The 14,555-nt window shown below is 40.9% G+C and overlaps 1 protein-coding gene across 6 annotated transcripts in view; it reads right to left on the bottom strand.

Annotated features, from left to right (window-relative positions):
• CCDC148 (coiled-coil domain containing 148) overlaps positions 1–14,555 on the bottom strand; it is a gene marked incomplete at its 5' end in the record, with an annotated part of 103,329 nt that continues 88,774 nt past the window's right edge. For all 6 annotated transcript variants that reach the window (XM_083579050.1, XM_083579048.1, XM_083579049.1 and 3 more), the window contains 3 exons: positions 1–1,131; positions 2,310–2,450; positions 9,600–9,717. In XM_083579050.1, coding sequence (XP_083435176.1) covers positions 979–1,131; positions 2,310–2,450; positions 9,600–9,717 — 412 coding nt within the window. In that variant the 3' untranslated portion in view covers positions 1–978. The remainder of the gene's footprint in view (positions 1,132–2,309; positions 2,451–9,599; positions 9,718–14,555) is intronic.

The following is a 14,555-nucleotide window of genomic DNA, read 5'->3' as shown; positions in this document are numbered from 1 at the left end:
TTCTTTCTAATTTTGTAATTTATTCTCAAGGGCTAATTTGCAAAATGAAATTGTTTGGATGATTGGTTTGCAGTAAACATGATGAATCAAATTGTCTGCCACAAGTGGAGTATAAGCTTATATTTCCATTTATAATAATAATCAAGCAAGAATAGTGGATATTAATAAAACTAGAATATTCTCTTTTTGAAAAAATACAAAATCAAGTTATGCAACATGCAATGGAAGTGATGTGGGATACTACTGAGCGGGTGCTGCAAACCATTTTAGATTTTATGTGCAAGGTTTAATAAGCAAGCAAACCCAATCTGGAGGAAATATGCCCCACTAAAGACCTAACTACATTTTGCTTTCCCTGTATTGCGGAATGTTCTACATGCAAGACGAAAAAGGACATGGCATTTGCATCTCCATAGATTCCTCTTGGCTGGAAAGTTACTTCAAGGATAAAGGAGACATATGGGGGAGAAGTCAAAGGCTGCATACAGATGTATAACCCAGACTTTTCTGGTTCAAGTCCAACTCTCTACTCCAGGAGTAGCCAATGTGCTACTCTCCAGATATTGTTGGACTTTCGCTTCCATTGTCCTTGACTGACATATGGTCCATTACCAGGCTCTACGTTGGCTACCCCAATGCAAATAATTCGATGCATTCCTATGTGGATGTGTGTCTCCAGCAGTTTTGCTTTTCAGATTTTCATCTAAAAGAATGATTTCACCTGAAATAATTAGACTTGAAGCTTCAGTAAACTGTGTTGCCAAGAATGTGCTGTTAACAGAGCAGTGCTCAAGATTGTGGGGGAGTGTTAAAACGGTCTAATGAGGACTTCTTGGCAATACATTTTCACCAACATGACTCAGCCACCATAACAGAACCCTTCACAACTTAGTATCCAACTTATTTCCTGAATTAAAATAGTTTATTCAAGGATTCTTAATAGACTATTCCAAAAGATTCTGAATCTTTGATTAGTGCCTAGTTGTACATTTTAAAGACTACGGACTCCATGTCTTTCCTTGGAAGTCTGGGCGGAGGGATTTTAGGCAAAAGCTCCTGAGCGTAAAGTGTTTTATGTAGTCCAGCTTCTCGGAGAGCTAGCTCCACACGAACCCGGGTGTCGGAAATGATCTGTTAAAAAAAAGGAAAAAAAGAGGACGTTTATATATATATGAATCTGTAGGTATAGATTTTGAGCGAGTCATCTTGAAAGGAGCAGAATTGATTGCAATGCCATTTATTAAAAAGGCAACATATAACATACTAGCCTATCTGGTATTAGCCAGATGTGTATGGATAGTTTTGGATTACAGAAACATATACAGTAGAATCTCCACCTGACACATATGCCTAGATACTTCTGGGGAGTAGGACATGCACCTATTAAACAGCTATTGAACACAGAGGTACAGAATACAGTGCATGGTAACATGCATGCAACTGTAGGTGCGAATTCAGGGCACTTAAATCCCAAATCTGCCTTCCAATATCTTAGTACAATATTGTAATGTGCTTGTATAGACAAATGGCCACTGCAGACTAAAAATATTGGCTGCTGCAGACTAAAAATATTGCAGCAGGCAGGCAACAATGGTGGTCAGAAGGAACTGATAACAGGGCAAAAAGTCAGCAAGAGCCGCAGTAGAGAAAGGTAGTACATAAAGAAGTGCCTCCTTGATTTGAATTCAGGTGTTCAGACATCCTTAAACAAACACAAGACTCCAAGCACAGCATAAATGCAGCTCTAGGTAAAAGTAAAGGGACCCATGACCATTAGGTCCAGTCGTGGCCGACTCTGGGGTTGCGGTGCTCATCTCGCTTTATTGGCCGAGGGAGCTGGCGTACAGCTTCCGGGTCATGTGGCCAGCATGACTAAGCCGCTTCTGGCGAACCAGAGTAGCGCACGGAAACGCTGTTTACCTTCCCGCTGGAGCGGTACCTATTTATCTACTTGCACTTTGACGTGCTTTCGAATTGCTAGGTTGGCAGGAGCAGGGACCGAGCAACGGGAGCTCACCCTGTCACGGGGATTCGAACCATTGACCTTCTGATCGGCAAGTCACAGCGCCACCTGCATCCCTAAATGCAACTCTAGGGCTGAGCAAAACTGGCCTCATGCAAAAGGATTGACACTCTACCCTGTAACCCAATGAAGACTCCTAAAAATGGGGGGAAGTTCTTTACGTTTCAGATACCTATATCTCCCACCTCCAGTGGTTTCCCACACAAAGCATAATTACTCCCTGCATTTAACCTTTTTGCTGTTGGTGTGGATGCGCGCACACACATCAGGCAGGATGGGTAACTACCTGGTCGTTAGTGAATGTATGCAACTCAAACAGAGGCTTTAGCAGAACAAATTCTTCTTCTGTTCCAATGCCCATCCGAGCTTTAGATGCCACTGTGTCGGCCATCATTCTTGCAGGGTCAAACTCTGCAACAACAGCAACCTAAGACAGATGTGGAAATTGTCAGCAGTGCAAATATTTTGTGTGACCCAACCTTAAGATCACACCTTCCTGTTTCCATGCAGGAGGTCCAGCAGACAAAGGACGCACCATCTGATCTTTTTCGTCATTCTTTCCACCTAGTTAGGAAGGTCTGAGAGAAAACATGTTAAGGCAGAAAAGGAGGAAGACAGTATGTTTGAAGAATGAGAGTTATGGAATTGATAAGGAAGTTCTTTCTTCTAGAAATGCCATTGCTTGTCAGAATAAATCAACCAATGATTCCATACCTACAATGTTCAAGTGTCCCCAAAGCCACATCCAGTTGGTCCAGAAGAATACCATACTTGAGGGTACTGAAAGCTGCTAAGAGGTCCAGAAAAACAAACAGGAATAAACTCTTCCGGTTCAACTACCTAGTGTAGATAGTCTTCCTGAGTCAACAAGGCTATCTCAGTCCTGAATATGTGCTGGAAACCAAACTGAAATGCATATAAGTAATAAGTATTATCCAGAAGCCTTTGCAGCTGAGGAACCACCACACTCATAAGCACCTTATCCTAAAAAAAAAGACTAGCTGGAAATTATCCAGCACAGTGAGATATAAAGGAATTTAACAAGGGCTTTTATATAGAGGTCTCATCATGACTAGCATCAAACCCACTGAAACTTCATTCTCTTTCAAGGAAGCATTTACCACATATTGTACCTATTAGCCAGGCCTCCTCTGGCTACACCTTTAGGCGCCTGGAGGGGGAAGAATGAAGCACACAAGTGATTGGCTTCACTCCTCCACATCCTCGCACCACACAAATTGCAAATTATAATAAAAAGCAGCTGCCAAAAAAACTATCATCATTGTAGCATCTGTGGGATAACGAGTCTCATATAACCAACATGCTTAAGTGTAATCAATGCATGAAAGGGTTAAGACCATAGAGTAAGCTGTCCTGCCAGGCTTAGCATGGGTTACTCCCCCTCACCTTGGGAGGAACGTATTGTTGTATCTTAGTCTACCTGATGAACTCAGTTGGCGAAGAGGCTACATTGGTCGGTGCAGCTTAGTCACATGGCTCTCACAAGTCATTCTTGTGCTCCTATACCAATAATTTAGGAACCTTCACCACTTTGGAACTAAACAAAGTTTTATTGTGACTTTACTGACTGATGTATGGAAAAGCACATGAACCTGACCTTTGGAGACTTTGCAAATAAATGATTTTTTAACTTACTAAACATGTGGTATTTTCCTACACTGGGGGAAGAGGGAAGTTTTGGGACTCACAAGGGCATATTTTTAAAGGTCTAACAGCCTGTATTTTCACGCTTTACTTTGCTACATATTTTGTGATTTTAAATCTCTGTTGCGGTTCTCTCACCAAAGAGTACTTGCCCCAAGCTTGGATCTTGATATCCAAGGAATTCTCTTTTTATACCTATTTTTTCCTTGAACCAACAGCATCACGGTTGGAATGGATGGAAGCAATATTATATACAAAGTACTATTTTGACCATGAGATAGGGGGACATGGATTGTACCACTTGGTGATATACAATTTTTATGACTTTCTATTGGGGAGGGGTGGGGTTATGATGCTCCCCTCCACAGATTTAAATAACAGAAGAAGGTCACAAGGCTGAGTGTGCTACCTTTGTCACTGCTGAACCCAGTGGCCACAACCTTTCATAATCCATGCACTCAAGAGTGTGTTAGAAGGGGCTCTATGTGCATATTGATGTACTTGCATAGCTTTCCTCCATGTGAGGTGGGATCCTGGACCACTCCTCATGTGTAAGAGAACTATGAACACACATTGGCCAGACACATCAGTGGTTAGAGACCAGAGGCGGATTTAGGGCAGCATGACTAGTTCAGTTACACTGGGCATGGAGCCTCAAGAGTGCCATAACTATTAATTAGAATGGAGCTTGAGAGGCATGGAGCACCAAATTTTGACATCGCACAGGGCACAGCTGAAATGCCCAATGCCCACCAACTGCAGGGCAAGGCTAGTCCACACAGTCCCATGAGCCCATCAAGCCTTATTTCAGTGCACTGAAATAATCTTCTGAACCTTCTCTGTAGTAATGGCCCTTTGGCCATTTCTGGAAAAAGAAGTCTTTGAACTAATTGAACTAATGAAATAATGTAACATAAAGGAAGCCTCATATATCAAACACAAAGAAAAGAAATCCAAAACTACCTAGGCAAGCTTTTAAAAGCCAGCTCTTGCAGATTCAGGCACATAGCCGGGAGTCATCCATCAAAAATGGCGTCCAGCTGCAATTTTTGGAAGTTGATTAAAATTAACTGCACCCACTGGAAAACCCAATCCTTATTTTGGGTCAACCCACATAGCCATTTCAACTGTGGGGTCTACCAAGAACTGATACTAGCTGTTCTTTCTGTGTCCTTGGCATTCCAAAGTAAACATGATGATATAGCAAAACGTAGCTTCCTTTACCTCAGATGGTTCCTCTATTCAGATATTTCAGTTATTCATACAAGACTAAGGGTGAACAGGGACCAGCTTTCTGTAAAAGCCCTTTCATCGAATAAAAGTGAGCAGGAAAGCAGACCGATGGCAGCTGGTAACTTCCCTTTTATGTATGGTTTTATTTGATGAGTCACTTTAGAGGTTCATAGGATTGAGCATTCACCACAGGAAGGCTGGGGGAAAAGCTAACAAGCAGACTGGCTTAACTCTTTAGCTAAGGCAGCCTTTACCAATCTGCTGTCCTCCTTATGTTTTGAGCTACAACTCCTGTCAGCCCCAGCCAGCGTGGTGGCATTGGGTGGGGCTGATGGGAGTTGTAGTTCATAGCATCTGGCGGACACCAAGTTGGCAAAGGCCAAGCTAAGGTTTTTGCCCATTTCATATCCCTTCCTTCCACATTTGTGTTTTTCGATGGTCCTTGGATGCAAAACTAAAGAAATTCTGAATATTAAATGGCAGATAAGCACCTGAAAAAAAAGTACCAGAAGGCTTGCATGATTCTCGCTCAGTGCTGCCATATAAACTCACTTCTCTGCAACAAATGATTGTTTGTTTGTTAGTTTAAAAACGACTTGTTCCCTTCGCATTGTATCCCAAACACTCCTGCAATAATGCCACATCTGAAAGGAGCTACACTGAATATAGAGCAATTTAAAAGATGAGTTGTGTATCTTTTATATGCCTCTGGAACCTGAAAAATAACCTTTTACAAAATCACACCACTTGAGAGGGGTCTTTTATAGGTGCTGTGTGGAGACTACCATCATATAATTTCAACATGCAAACCGACCCTGGATTTGCCAGCCTCAAAACACTGGCTCTGCCTCTCTCCTCATGATGCACTATGTGCCAAGTTGCTGAGACAGTTTTTTAGGCTGCAGAATGTGTTGTCATTCAGTATATGTAGACATAGGCTAATGGTGTTTTGGGGGGAGGGGGACCCAGCAAGAGCCCTGAGTATAAATCAATCTGAAGTAGAGCACAGTTGCTGACATATCTAATCAAGTGACTAATGCAAGAAAAAATACTGAGGAGCAAGTCAGGGAGCAGTTTGGATGTGGCTTTCCCCCCCAGAAACAGATCCTGTTTGTATCAGTTTGAAGTCACAGATAAGAGGATGGCATCATGGGGACCAAACCATAGATCAATACTGTAAAGCCTGCCAATTGCAAGGGGACAAGAGCAGCAAAGGCACAATTCAGTTATGACAAAAACCGCAAGTCAGTTAACTGGTGAGAATAATAACTGCAGGTTTAAAATGTGGGTTCTTATTGAAGTAGTGTCTTGTGAAAGGATGCTTAGCAGGAAAGGAATTCATTTAAAATTGTCTGTGGTGGTTGTTTCTTTTTATCTAAGCCATGCAGTCAAGCTTGAAGCAATTTGTTATGCTTTTGTGAGATAAACTGTAGTTATGTTTGTTAGTTGCCATTTAAAATATCACCTGCAATAAGATACTGCAAATTACCATATTTTTCCGTATATAAGACACCCCCATGTATAAGATTCCCCCTATTTGGGGGGGACTCCAAATTAATAAAACATTCGATGTATAAGAAGAGCCCCAATTTTAAACCTTTTTTGGGGGGGTAAAAAACAACAACCCTAGTCTTATACACAGAAAAATACGGTAATTTTAAAAACAAGGGAATGAACACACAGACAAATGGTTCTGTTGGACCGCTAGCTTATTAACCAGTGCAACCGATCTAGCAGTGGCATAGGAAGACCCTCCCCCTGCCCCTCTGATCTGGCCCTAGAACCCAAGATTCTTCCTAGTACTGCTGCACCTGCAACAGCCATAGTTGCTGCTGTGCCTGCACATATTCCCTGCCCAAGCATAGTTCAGATGTGCCATGCAAAATTTTAATAACATGGTCAGAATGGAGGCTAAGCAGTTATCTATTTGGAGGACAGGACTGCTATCAGTTCTACCCATGGGATCCCACAGGGCCTTAGCCAGGACACTCTTTGCCTCTCAGCAAAAAAATGGCACTCATAAACTACAGGTAGATCAGTATTTAGATAATCAACCACATCCTGCAACTTAAAAAGGCAAACCTCATGGGGGGTGGGGGATCAAAGCCACGCCAATGCTTTTGGCAAATTAACATTTTGACGCAATTTGAGCACTTGGTTAGTTTCCCCCTATGAGTGGGCTAGGGCCTGATGAATAAACACCTTCCAAAACTAAGAAATAGTGTAATATTATAAAAGTGAAAAGCAATTTCAAGCCAAAGCCCATTGATTTCCCACCCTGCCCCACACAAGACATATTGCAGACCTGGGACAATGTGGTGACTCCAGCTGAAAATAGAAATTGAGTCATGATCTGAAAGGAGTAACACCAAGAAACACAATTACACTCCAGCAGATTCATAAAAAGGCTGGAAAAAAACCAAACAAGCTCTACTTTAACTTCTTGTTTGAAAAAAAGATCAGGAAAATACTCCTAACAAATGCAAAAAGAATGCAGTCATCTTAGGTCAGAAAAGAAGAAACTAGGCACTGCATGCAGTTATATACTCATGTGGCTGGAATGAATCTTAAATTCTCCATCCAGCTTTTGAAATATTACAGGGATTTGCCTTTTGTCTGGCTTATTTACAAAAACATTTGTGGTCAAAACAGCATTCAATGAGCCTAGCCCATTCAGCTCAAAGTAATTTAAGCGACCGACACTTTCCCAGGTATAAGTACCCGTGAGTTCACATATAGAAGTGGGATTTATAATAGCTTTGGTACTGATTTCTGCTTGTTGAGTTCAGCCTCCATAACTATCTGGCCCACAGTCATATAAACAGGTATGCTGGACAAAGCCCTTTCCAGGCTCTCTGCATTCCCAGCCGTATGTTATGTTCAACACAGAAATTGTAGCACGTTTTCCTGCATCTTCTCGCTTGGTTCACACAGTCACAAGTGAAGTGGCAGGCAACTTCTGTCTATTCCTAAGCAGTCTCTGACCAATCAGCAACATTATTTTGGCTTCATTTCAATGCACACCTCCTTGAGATTACGTTCCATTGACCACAATGGAACTTACTTCTAAGTAAACATTCATAGTATTGTGCTCTTGGGCATTTAATTCTGACACAGTTCAAGTAACTGGGTTTACTGGAAAAATGAAGGAACATGTTGCAGAGAAGTTAAGCATTCTCCTTTTTCAGAAACTATAAATGCTGCCAACCCAAAATATTAAATTCAAGAACTAACCAAAACTATTAATTGTGTGTTTTAATGCCATTCGCATATCCACACATCATTCAAGCAGTCTGTAGTGACTACAACAAGCTTTCAAACTGTTGGGGTGGAGACTCATTCTGGTTTGCAAACGCTCTAGATTGAAAACCATACCCAAGGAAATCCTGGGGAACATGTCTGAATCATGCTGGTGACAGCTGAGAGCTCGTACCGCAATTTAGTATAAAGGATGTATAAAATCCATGATGTCAGACTTCCATTTTAGGTGAGAAGAGGGGAAGATGCGGAAGTTAATAGGAAATCACAAAATTATTTCCCACCCATGCAAATGGTTCCCTTAAAAATGCATAATGCAAGAATATAGGAAGCTGACCCCTTTCATTGGATCAATCTGTGCTGCTGAAAGTTTATGCACATTTTAAAGTTACCTATCAGCCTTCATTCCTTTTTCCCACTTTCAATGCTGTAAGACTTGGTCCATTAGATGAGATGGATGGATGGATGATCAGGTAGGCACCTGCTATGCTCTCAGACACGACGTCTCCCCGCTATGTGCCCATATGCCCAACCCCAATTCAATTTCAGACTCAGGTGGGGGGAAATGATTAAAGCCCTCTACTCACCCATTCAAGGCTCCCAATCCATTTAAGGGCCCCTTCACTGGCAATTTGTGTAAAAATTCCTGGCACTTAAAGGCATAGATACAGAGATAATCTGGATTGGTTGAAGGTAGAAGAACATGGTACAAAACATTCCCTATCCATTTTATTAAGGTACCGTATTTTTTTGTGTATAACGGCCCCGTGTATAAGACGCCCCCTATTTTTGGGGACTCAACATTTAGAAAATGGGGGGAGATTGCCCCTGTGTATAAGACTACCCCCCTTTTTTAACATTATTTTTAGTAAAAAAAAACCCTAGTCTTATACATGGAAAAGTACGGTGCTTTCCACTTTATGAGTAGATACTTATCTACTGCTGCTCTTTCTCATATTAACAAAATGAAACTGAAAATGTGGGGTGATCATAGTGTGTGGAAATTATCTTCTAGAAAAGCCTATTAGACCCATACACATGGCGGAGGGGGGCACACTATCGGTGGAATTCACCTAGCAAACCTCATCAACAGGCTGCCTGAATGACCTGTGGGAACCCCCAGAACAGTACATGGGGTGAGGGGAAGGGTATCACTCTATCTGGCAAGCTGTTCTGCTTGCACAGATACAGTGTCTGTAATGGCGCGGTGCTGAATTCTACCCCAAGACTATTTTTAGATTTCACTGTTGACAGCGTCTGCTGCATGCATTAATCTAGCAATGATCATGCACAGATACAAACCAAACAGCAAGTGATGAAACAAAGCTAAAAAGATTGAGAAGCCCTTTTTTCATGTCTTGAGGGACTGCTCTCTCAAATTGCACATAAAAAGACTCAGGTTATACAATTAAAAAGATACCTGTTGCCTGAGAGCATCAAGACGTCTCTTCCTTTCTTCTTCCTCATGGGCTTCTTTGAGTATTGCTTCTCTTTTCTCCATCAAGCGCTTTTCCAAAAGCTTTTGTCTAAACTGAACTCTTTGAACAGGAAAACATGAAGTCAATGATCTGTCTTCTAATACTATTTAATAGTTTTATGTAGGGATGGGGGGGAGAAATTCAATTCAGTTCACATTTAAAGGAGAACATATCAAATCTGCACTTTTCAAAAAAATATGAGAACCAAAATATGAGACAGACATCCTTCAAAATTAATTTACTTGAATTTTGCGACGTAGTTCTCCAACTAAATCATGTTCACAAGGGGCAATTGCTTGCAAAAAATTGTACATTAGTCAAAACTGAACACAAAAATATGTGTATTAGGAGAATTTCTATGCTGATTAATTTCTATGACAATTTTAAAAAATTGCCCCAGAAATGGAGAGAAATGAATTTAAGATTTAATAAATGAGAAATTGGAAGAACCAAGGTTGACGGATCCTTCCAGATCCCTAATTAGGAACAATTAAGATCTTATTCAGAAGCAACAATCGAATCAATACTTTTCTTAGATTTGGATGTGTGGAGTGAATGTTCTAAATTTGGTAAAAGGTTCAAAATCACATATGGATGCTGACAATCCCAGATACATTGTGTGAATGTCAAAATAAATAGCTGATTATCCTATTTGGGCAGCTTTCAATAATCACAGATACAGTTCTTAGTTTTTGGAGTGTTTAGTATTCATTGACCTTGCATCACTGTACTAAATTCACTAAATATTTGCAGAAGAGCTGAAAGAATGACGGCTGCATCGTCTCAATATTTTTCACATTCTTAATAGCCATTCTTATTGTTTTCTGTTCTAATCTACTTGGTTAGCAATGTCCTGTTTGGAAATAAATCTTGAGACTGATGGAAGTAATGTCTGAAGGATTTTTTTTTTTAAGATTAACTCTTGACATCTGTAGATCATTACAAAAGCAAGAAACTGACTGTGTACAAATGATTGCTTTTCAGATACATGGCAATATTTGGACACCTATCATAGACTGAGGGCTGGCTCATAGCAATAATGTGGGCCAAGTTGTAATGTGATGAAATGGGAGAGCATCTCTGGGCCACCAGATGTACAGGATTGTGTGACAAAAGTTACCAGAAGTTCATGGTTGCGTAATGGTCCTAAACAAATGCCCTCCACACCAGGGAAGCTGCTTTTTGCATTTAAAAGGAAGCTGTCATTGGTGCTTCATAGCTTTGGGAAGGTGTGTTTTGTTAAAACCATAGCAGGGAAAGAGTAAGTATTCATACAATTAACATCACATCTACTTTGGCTCTGGCTCACTCCAACAGCATCTATATTTAAGGGGGTGGGGGCTGACCAGTGAGCAGCAAAGCCTGGTGTTAATGTAATGAAGTTACCAGAAAACAGGAGGGAAATTAGATGAATATATGAAAATTCTTCTAGGGAGACAAGGCACAAGGGCAATCTGAGGACTGCAAACATGTCAGTTGTGTAGGTGTGCCTTATACACCTGGAGGAACATCATAATGGCATTGCTTAACACACTTTTTCATATGGTCTACAGAGGTTTTCTTATACCTTGAAATAATGTTGTTCCTTCTGCTTCAAAGAAATCTCCTAGTGTGAGAGTGAAGCATAATCAGACCTTTCCTTCCCCCCATGCCAGTTTTAACTAAGTATTGTGGTTAAGTAACATTTAAAAAAAAACAACCAAGTTGAATAATGAGCTTAGTTTACTGGTTTCAGTAATGCCACCTTTTGAAGCACTGTGAATACACATTCATTTAATTTCCGATAAGCATAATTTCATTAAAATGGCTTACAGAATGTGTCTCATACATATTTAACAGGAAATTTTGGGACCATGTTTATTGTAAGAGCTTTAAAAGATCATTATGGACACGTTTATAATATGTACAATATTTCACCAAGAAAGCTCTTCCCTATTTTGACTCAAATAAATATTCATAGAGGTACAGCAAAAGGGAAACTATGATATCAGTCAAAGAGAAAATGAGAGGTTCAAGAAAGCTTTTCCATTGCCATCGCTGATCATTCTGCTTCTGTGGGATGTTCGAGAATTTGGATCAAATGATTAAGACTCCAGTTTTGCATACCTACCTTAATGTATCTCAATCAATTACCGCTGGTTGGGTAACCTTTTCTGTTGAGGGCTGTATTTCTTCAACAGAAATACAGAAATGCATGCTAGTAATAGGTAGTGCTGAAACCAGCAGTGGGCTGGGGCAGAGCCAAAAAGTGGGCAAAGGCAAGAAGAGTCTGCCATCACTGAGCAGAGACTATGTGGAAGCAGTAGAGTCTAGTCCATTAGGGCAAGCTAAACACCTCTCTATCAACCTCAGGCTTGATTCCTCCAAACCCACCCTCTTGCTTTTTAACAGCCCTTGTAGAAATCAGCAGGGAGGAGGTTAGGGACAAAAGTTAGCCCTACCTGCCAATGACTCTAGCTCCACCTACCGTTGACCTCCTTGCCTTTCACTCCACCAGTCCCAATGGGCACCAGCCAGCATTGTGGGGGAAGGAAGATCAGAGACTCTTACTAGCAAGAGACAGAAGGAATGGCGAGGTCAGCAGCTGCTGGAGTTTGCACCACATATATGTGCAGCTGCCAAACTGGGTAAGAATGCCCAGCATGAGCAATGATGTCAGTTTCCACTGCTGCCTCATATCTACTACATATATGAAATCCATTCCACCACTGCTCAATAGCAGTGGTGACTTCTACCTGCCCCTTGCATACCACCTTACCAGCTGCTGCTAAGTTCAGCCTCTGCTCCTACCTATTACGATTCATTGTTTTCGAAACTAGATTTTGAAAAATAACCTATTAGATACGTCTGCAATCTCCCCAAAGCAATACATGGGATTACTTAGAACTGTAGTCAATAGTGCCTATTTATGGTTTTATAGCTTCTAACACTTTCCTATACTCTTCAATTTGTTAAGAATGTTTGGCAAGTGCATACATCAAAAGGCTGGCGCTTGATGTGATACTATAAGCTGCAGCAATGAAAGAGACTTTGATTTTCTTTGCCCGGAGAGCACTCCCCAGACACAAGGAACAGGGCATTTAGCCCTATTCAGCTTCCTAGAGCAACATCAGACGCTTAGCATCTACAACCTTGCTTGGCTAACAATTAACCCATACTCCAAGCTACTTCATACTCCAAATCAATTAAGCCTTTACTCTACAGGAACGATTCTGTGTCAGAGTCATTATAAACAGACCCAGTACATTATTCACACATGTGCATACACTGCATACTACATTACCATTTACCAGCACAGAAATGTTATACCACTATCCCAGATATCATGGCCACCCTACTTACAGAATCAACAGTAACCACTTCCTCTGTGCCGTCAGGTAACATTATGAATGCAAGGATAGGTTGACACAAGCCCATTTTGCGTGGAGGCTACTCTAATTTGTGAACAAACCACATAACTGGATTCAACAACGGATGAGATTAGAAAACCTACTAATGCAACAACCACTTACCATTAGGGTTTTTTTAATGCAGTTTTATTCTGTATATTCGGGTCCTTTACAGTTTGATCATCTATTTGCCATTGGCTCATTACTTTTTTATTAGGTAAAAGTTATCTAGGCCATAGCAACATACTTTATTCAATTTTATAACACTTCTTAGAACTAATACACACACACACACACACACATCCCATAAAAGCAGCAAGGGGGGGGGCTCAAATTATGATTGGAAGAGCAGAGCTGTGGGAGGTCTTTAACTGCTTCTCATATGTATTTCTTCATCTAAATCATACATACCCACAGATGTTGTCCATCCTTCTCAGGGAAATAATTCCCTTGCAGAACTAATAGTAGCTTCTCCACCCCACCCTACCACTGCTTAAGTAAAAACAAAATCACTGGGAAATCTGACTACTGATCTTCCCAACAACATATCTTGCATGATAGGCTGTTGCCATGCATGGCATAATAAATATTTTAAAATATTATGGATTGAATTTTTAACATAATTGATTTGGTAAATTAAAGATTACAGAACCATTTGTGCTCCTGTCGTAGAGAAAAAGAAGATCACAACTGAGATATATCCAAAGCACTGATTCAAACCTTGTAACTTGATTTGTGAATTTATCATTTCTCACCAACACAAACGCTCAGACTCAGTGAGATCAGGCAGCTACTTGTTCCCTGTCTGATTTACAGCCAGCCAGCCAACTAGGGTTGCATAACAATGGAATAATCACTTTAAATCATTGTGCTTTCTACTGGTCCTGAGTCACAGTAACTTCTTGCGCACCTTAGACACAACTGAACATTTAGCTATGGAAAATAAAAGTTACATCTCACTTTCTTATACCTGGCTATTAAATGCTAGCCCAAAAAGGGTATTCTTACAGGTATTTGAGGTAAGACTTTGGGGGGCCCCTTAGGGGAGAAATTATTCTCACAATTGTGGGCAGCCCTTGAGATGACTACTCAAATTGGTGCATGCTTAATACAGCTCAAGCACTCATGGGCAACTTCAAAGTCCATGATGGAACAAAGAAAAGAAAGAAACTTTAGGCTACATCACACTCACACTGGTCTAGGTTTTATGGGTCAAAACTGGCACCTGGAATTGTGTCTAGAAGACAGCATGGAACCACTGAGGCACTAGTGAGATGTTCTCTTTGCATATTATCCAGCTGAGGAAACATTTCACAATGGAAGTGTCAGGGCAAATGTAATGGGTTTATCTAACTCACCACTGCCAATACTAAGTGGAAGAGGTTCTCCAAGGTTTCAGGCAGGAGTCGTCGTCCCCCCCCCCATCTCAAGATCAACCAGGGATTGATCCTGTGATCTTCTGCATGCAAAACACAGTCTCTATGGCAAAGCTATGGCCCTTTCTCAAAG

This window comes from Podarcis filfolensis (assembly GCF_964270895.1).
Source record: "Podarcis filfolensis genome assembly, chromosome: 1".
Taxonomy (NCBI): Eukaryota; Metazoa; Chordata; class Lepidosauria; order Squamata; family Lacertidae; genus Podarcis; species Podarcis filfolensis.
Note: the sequence above shows the minus strand (reverse complement) of the source record. Positions and strands in the feature narration are given on the sequence as shown.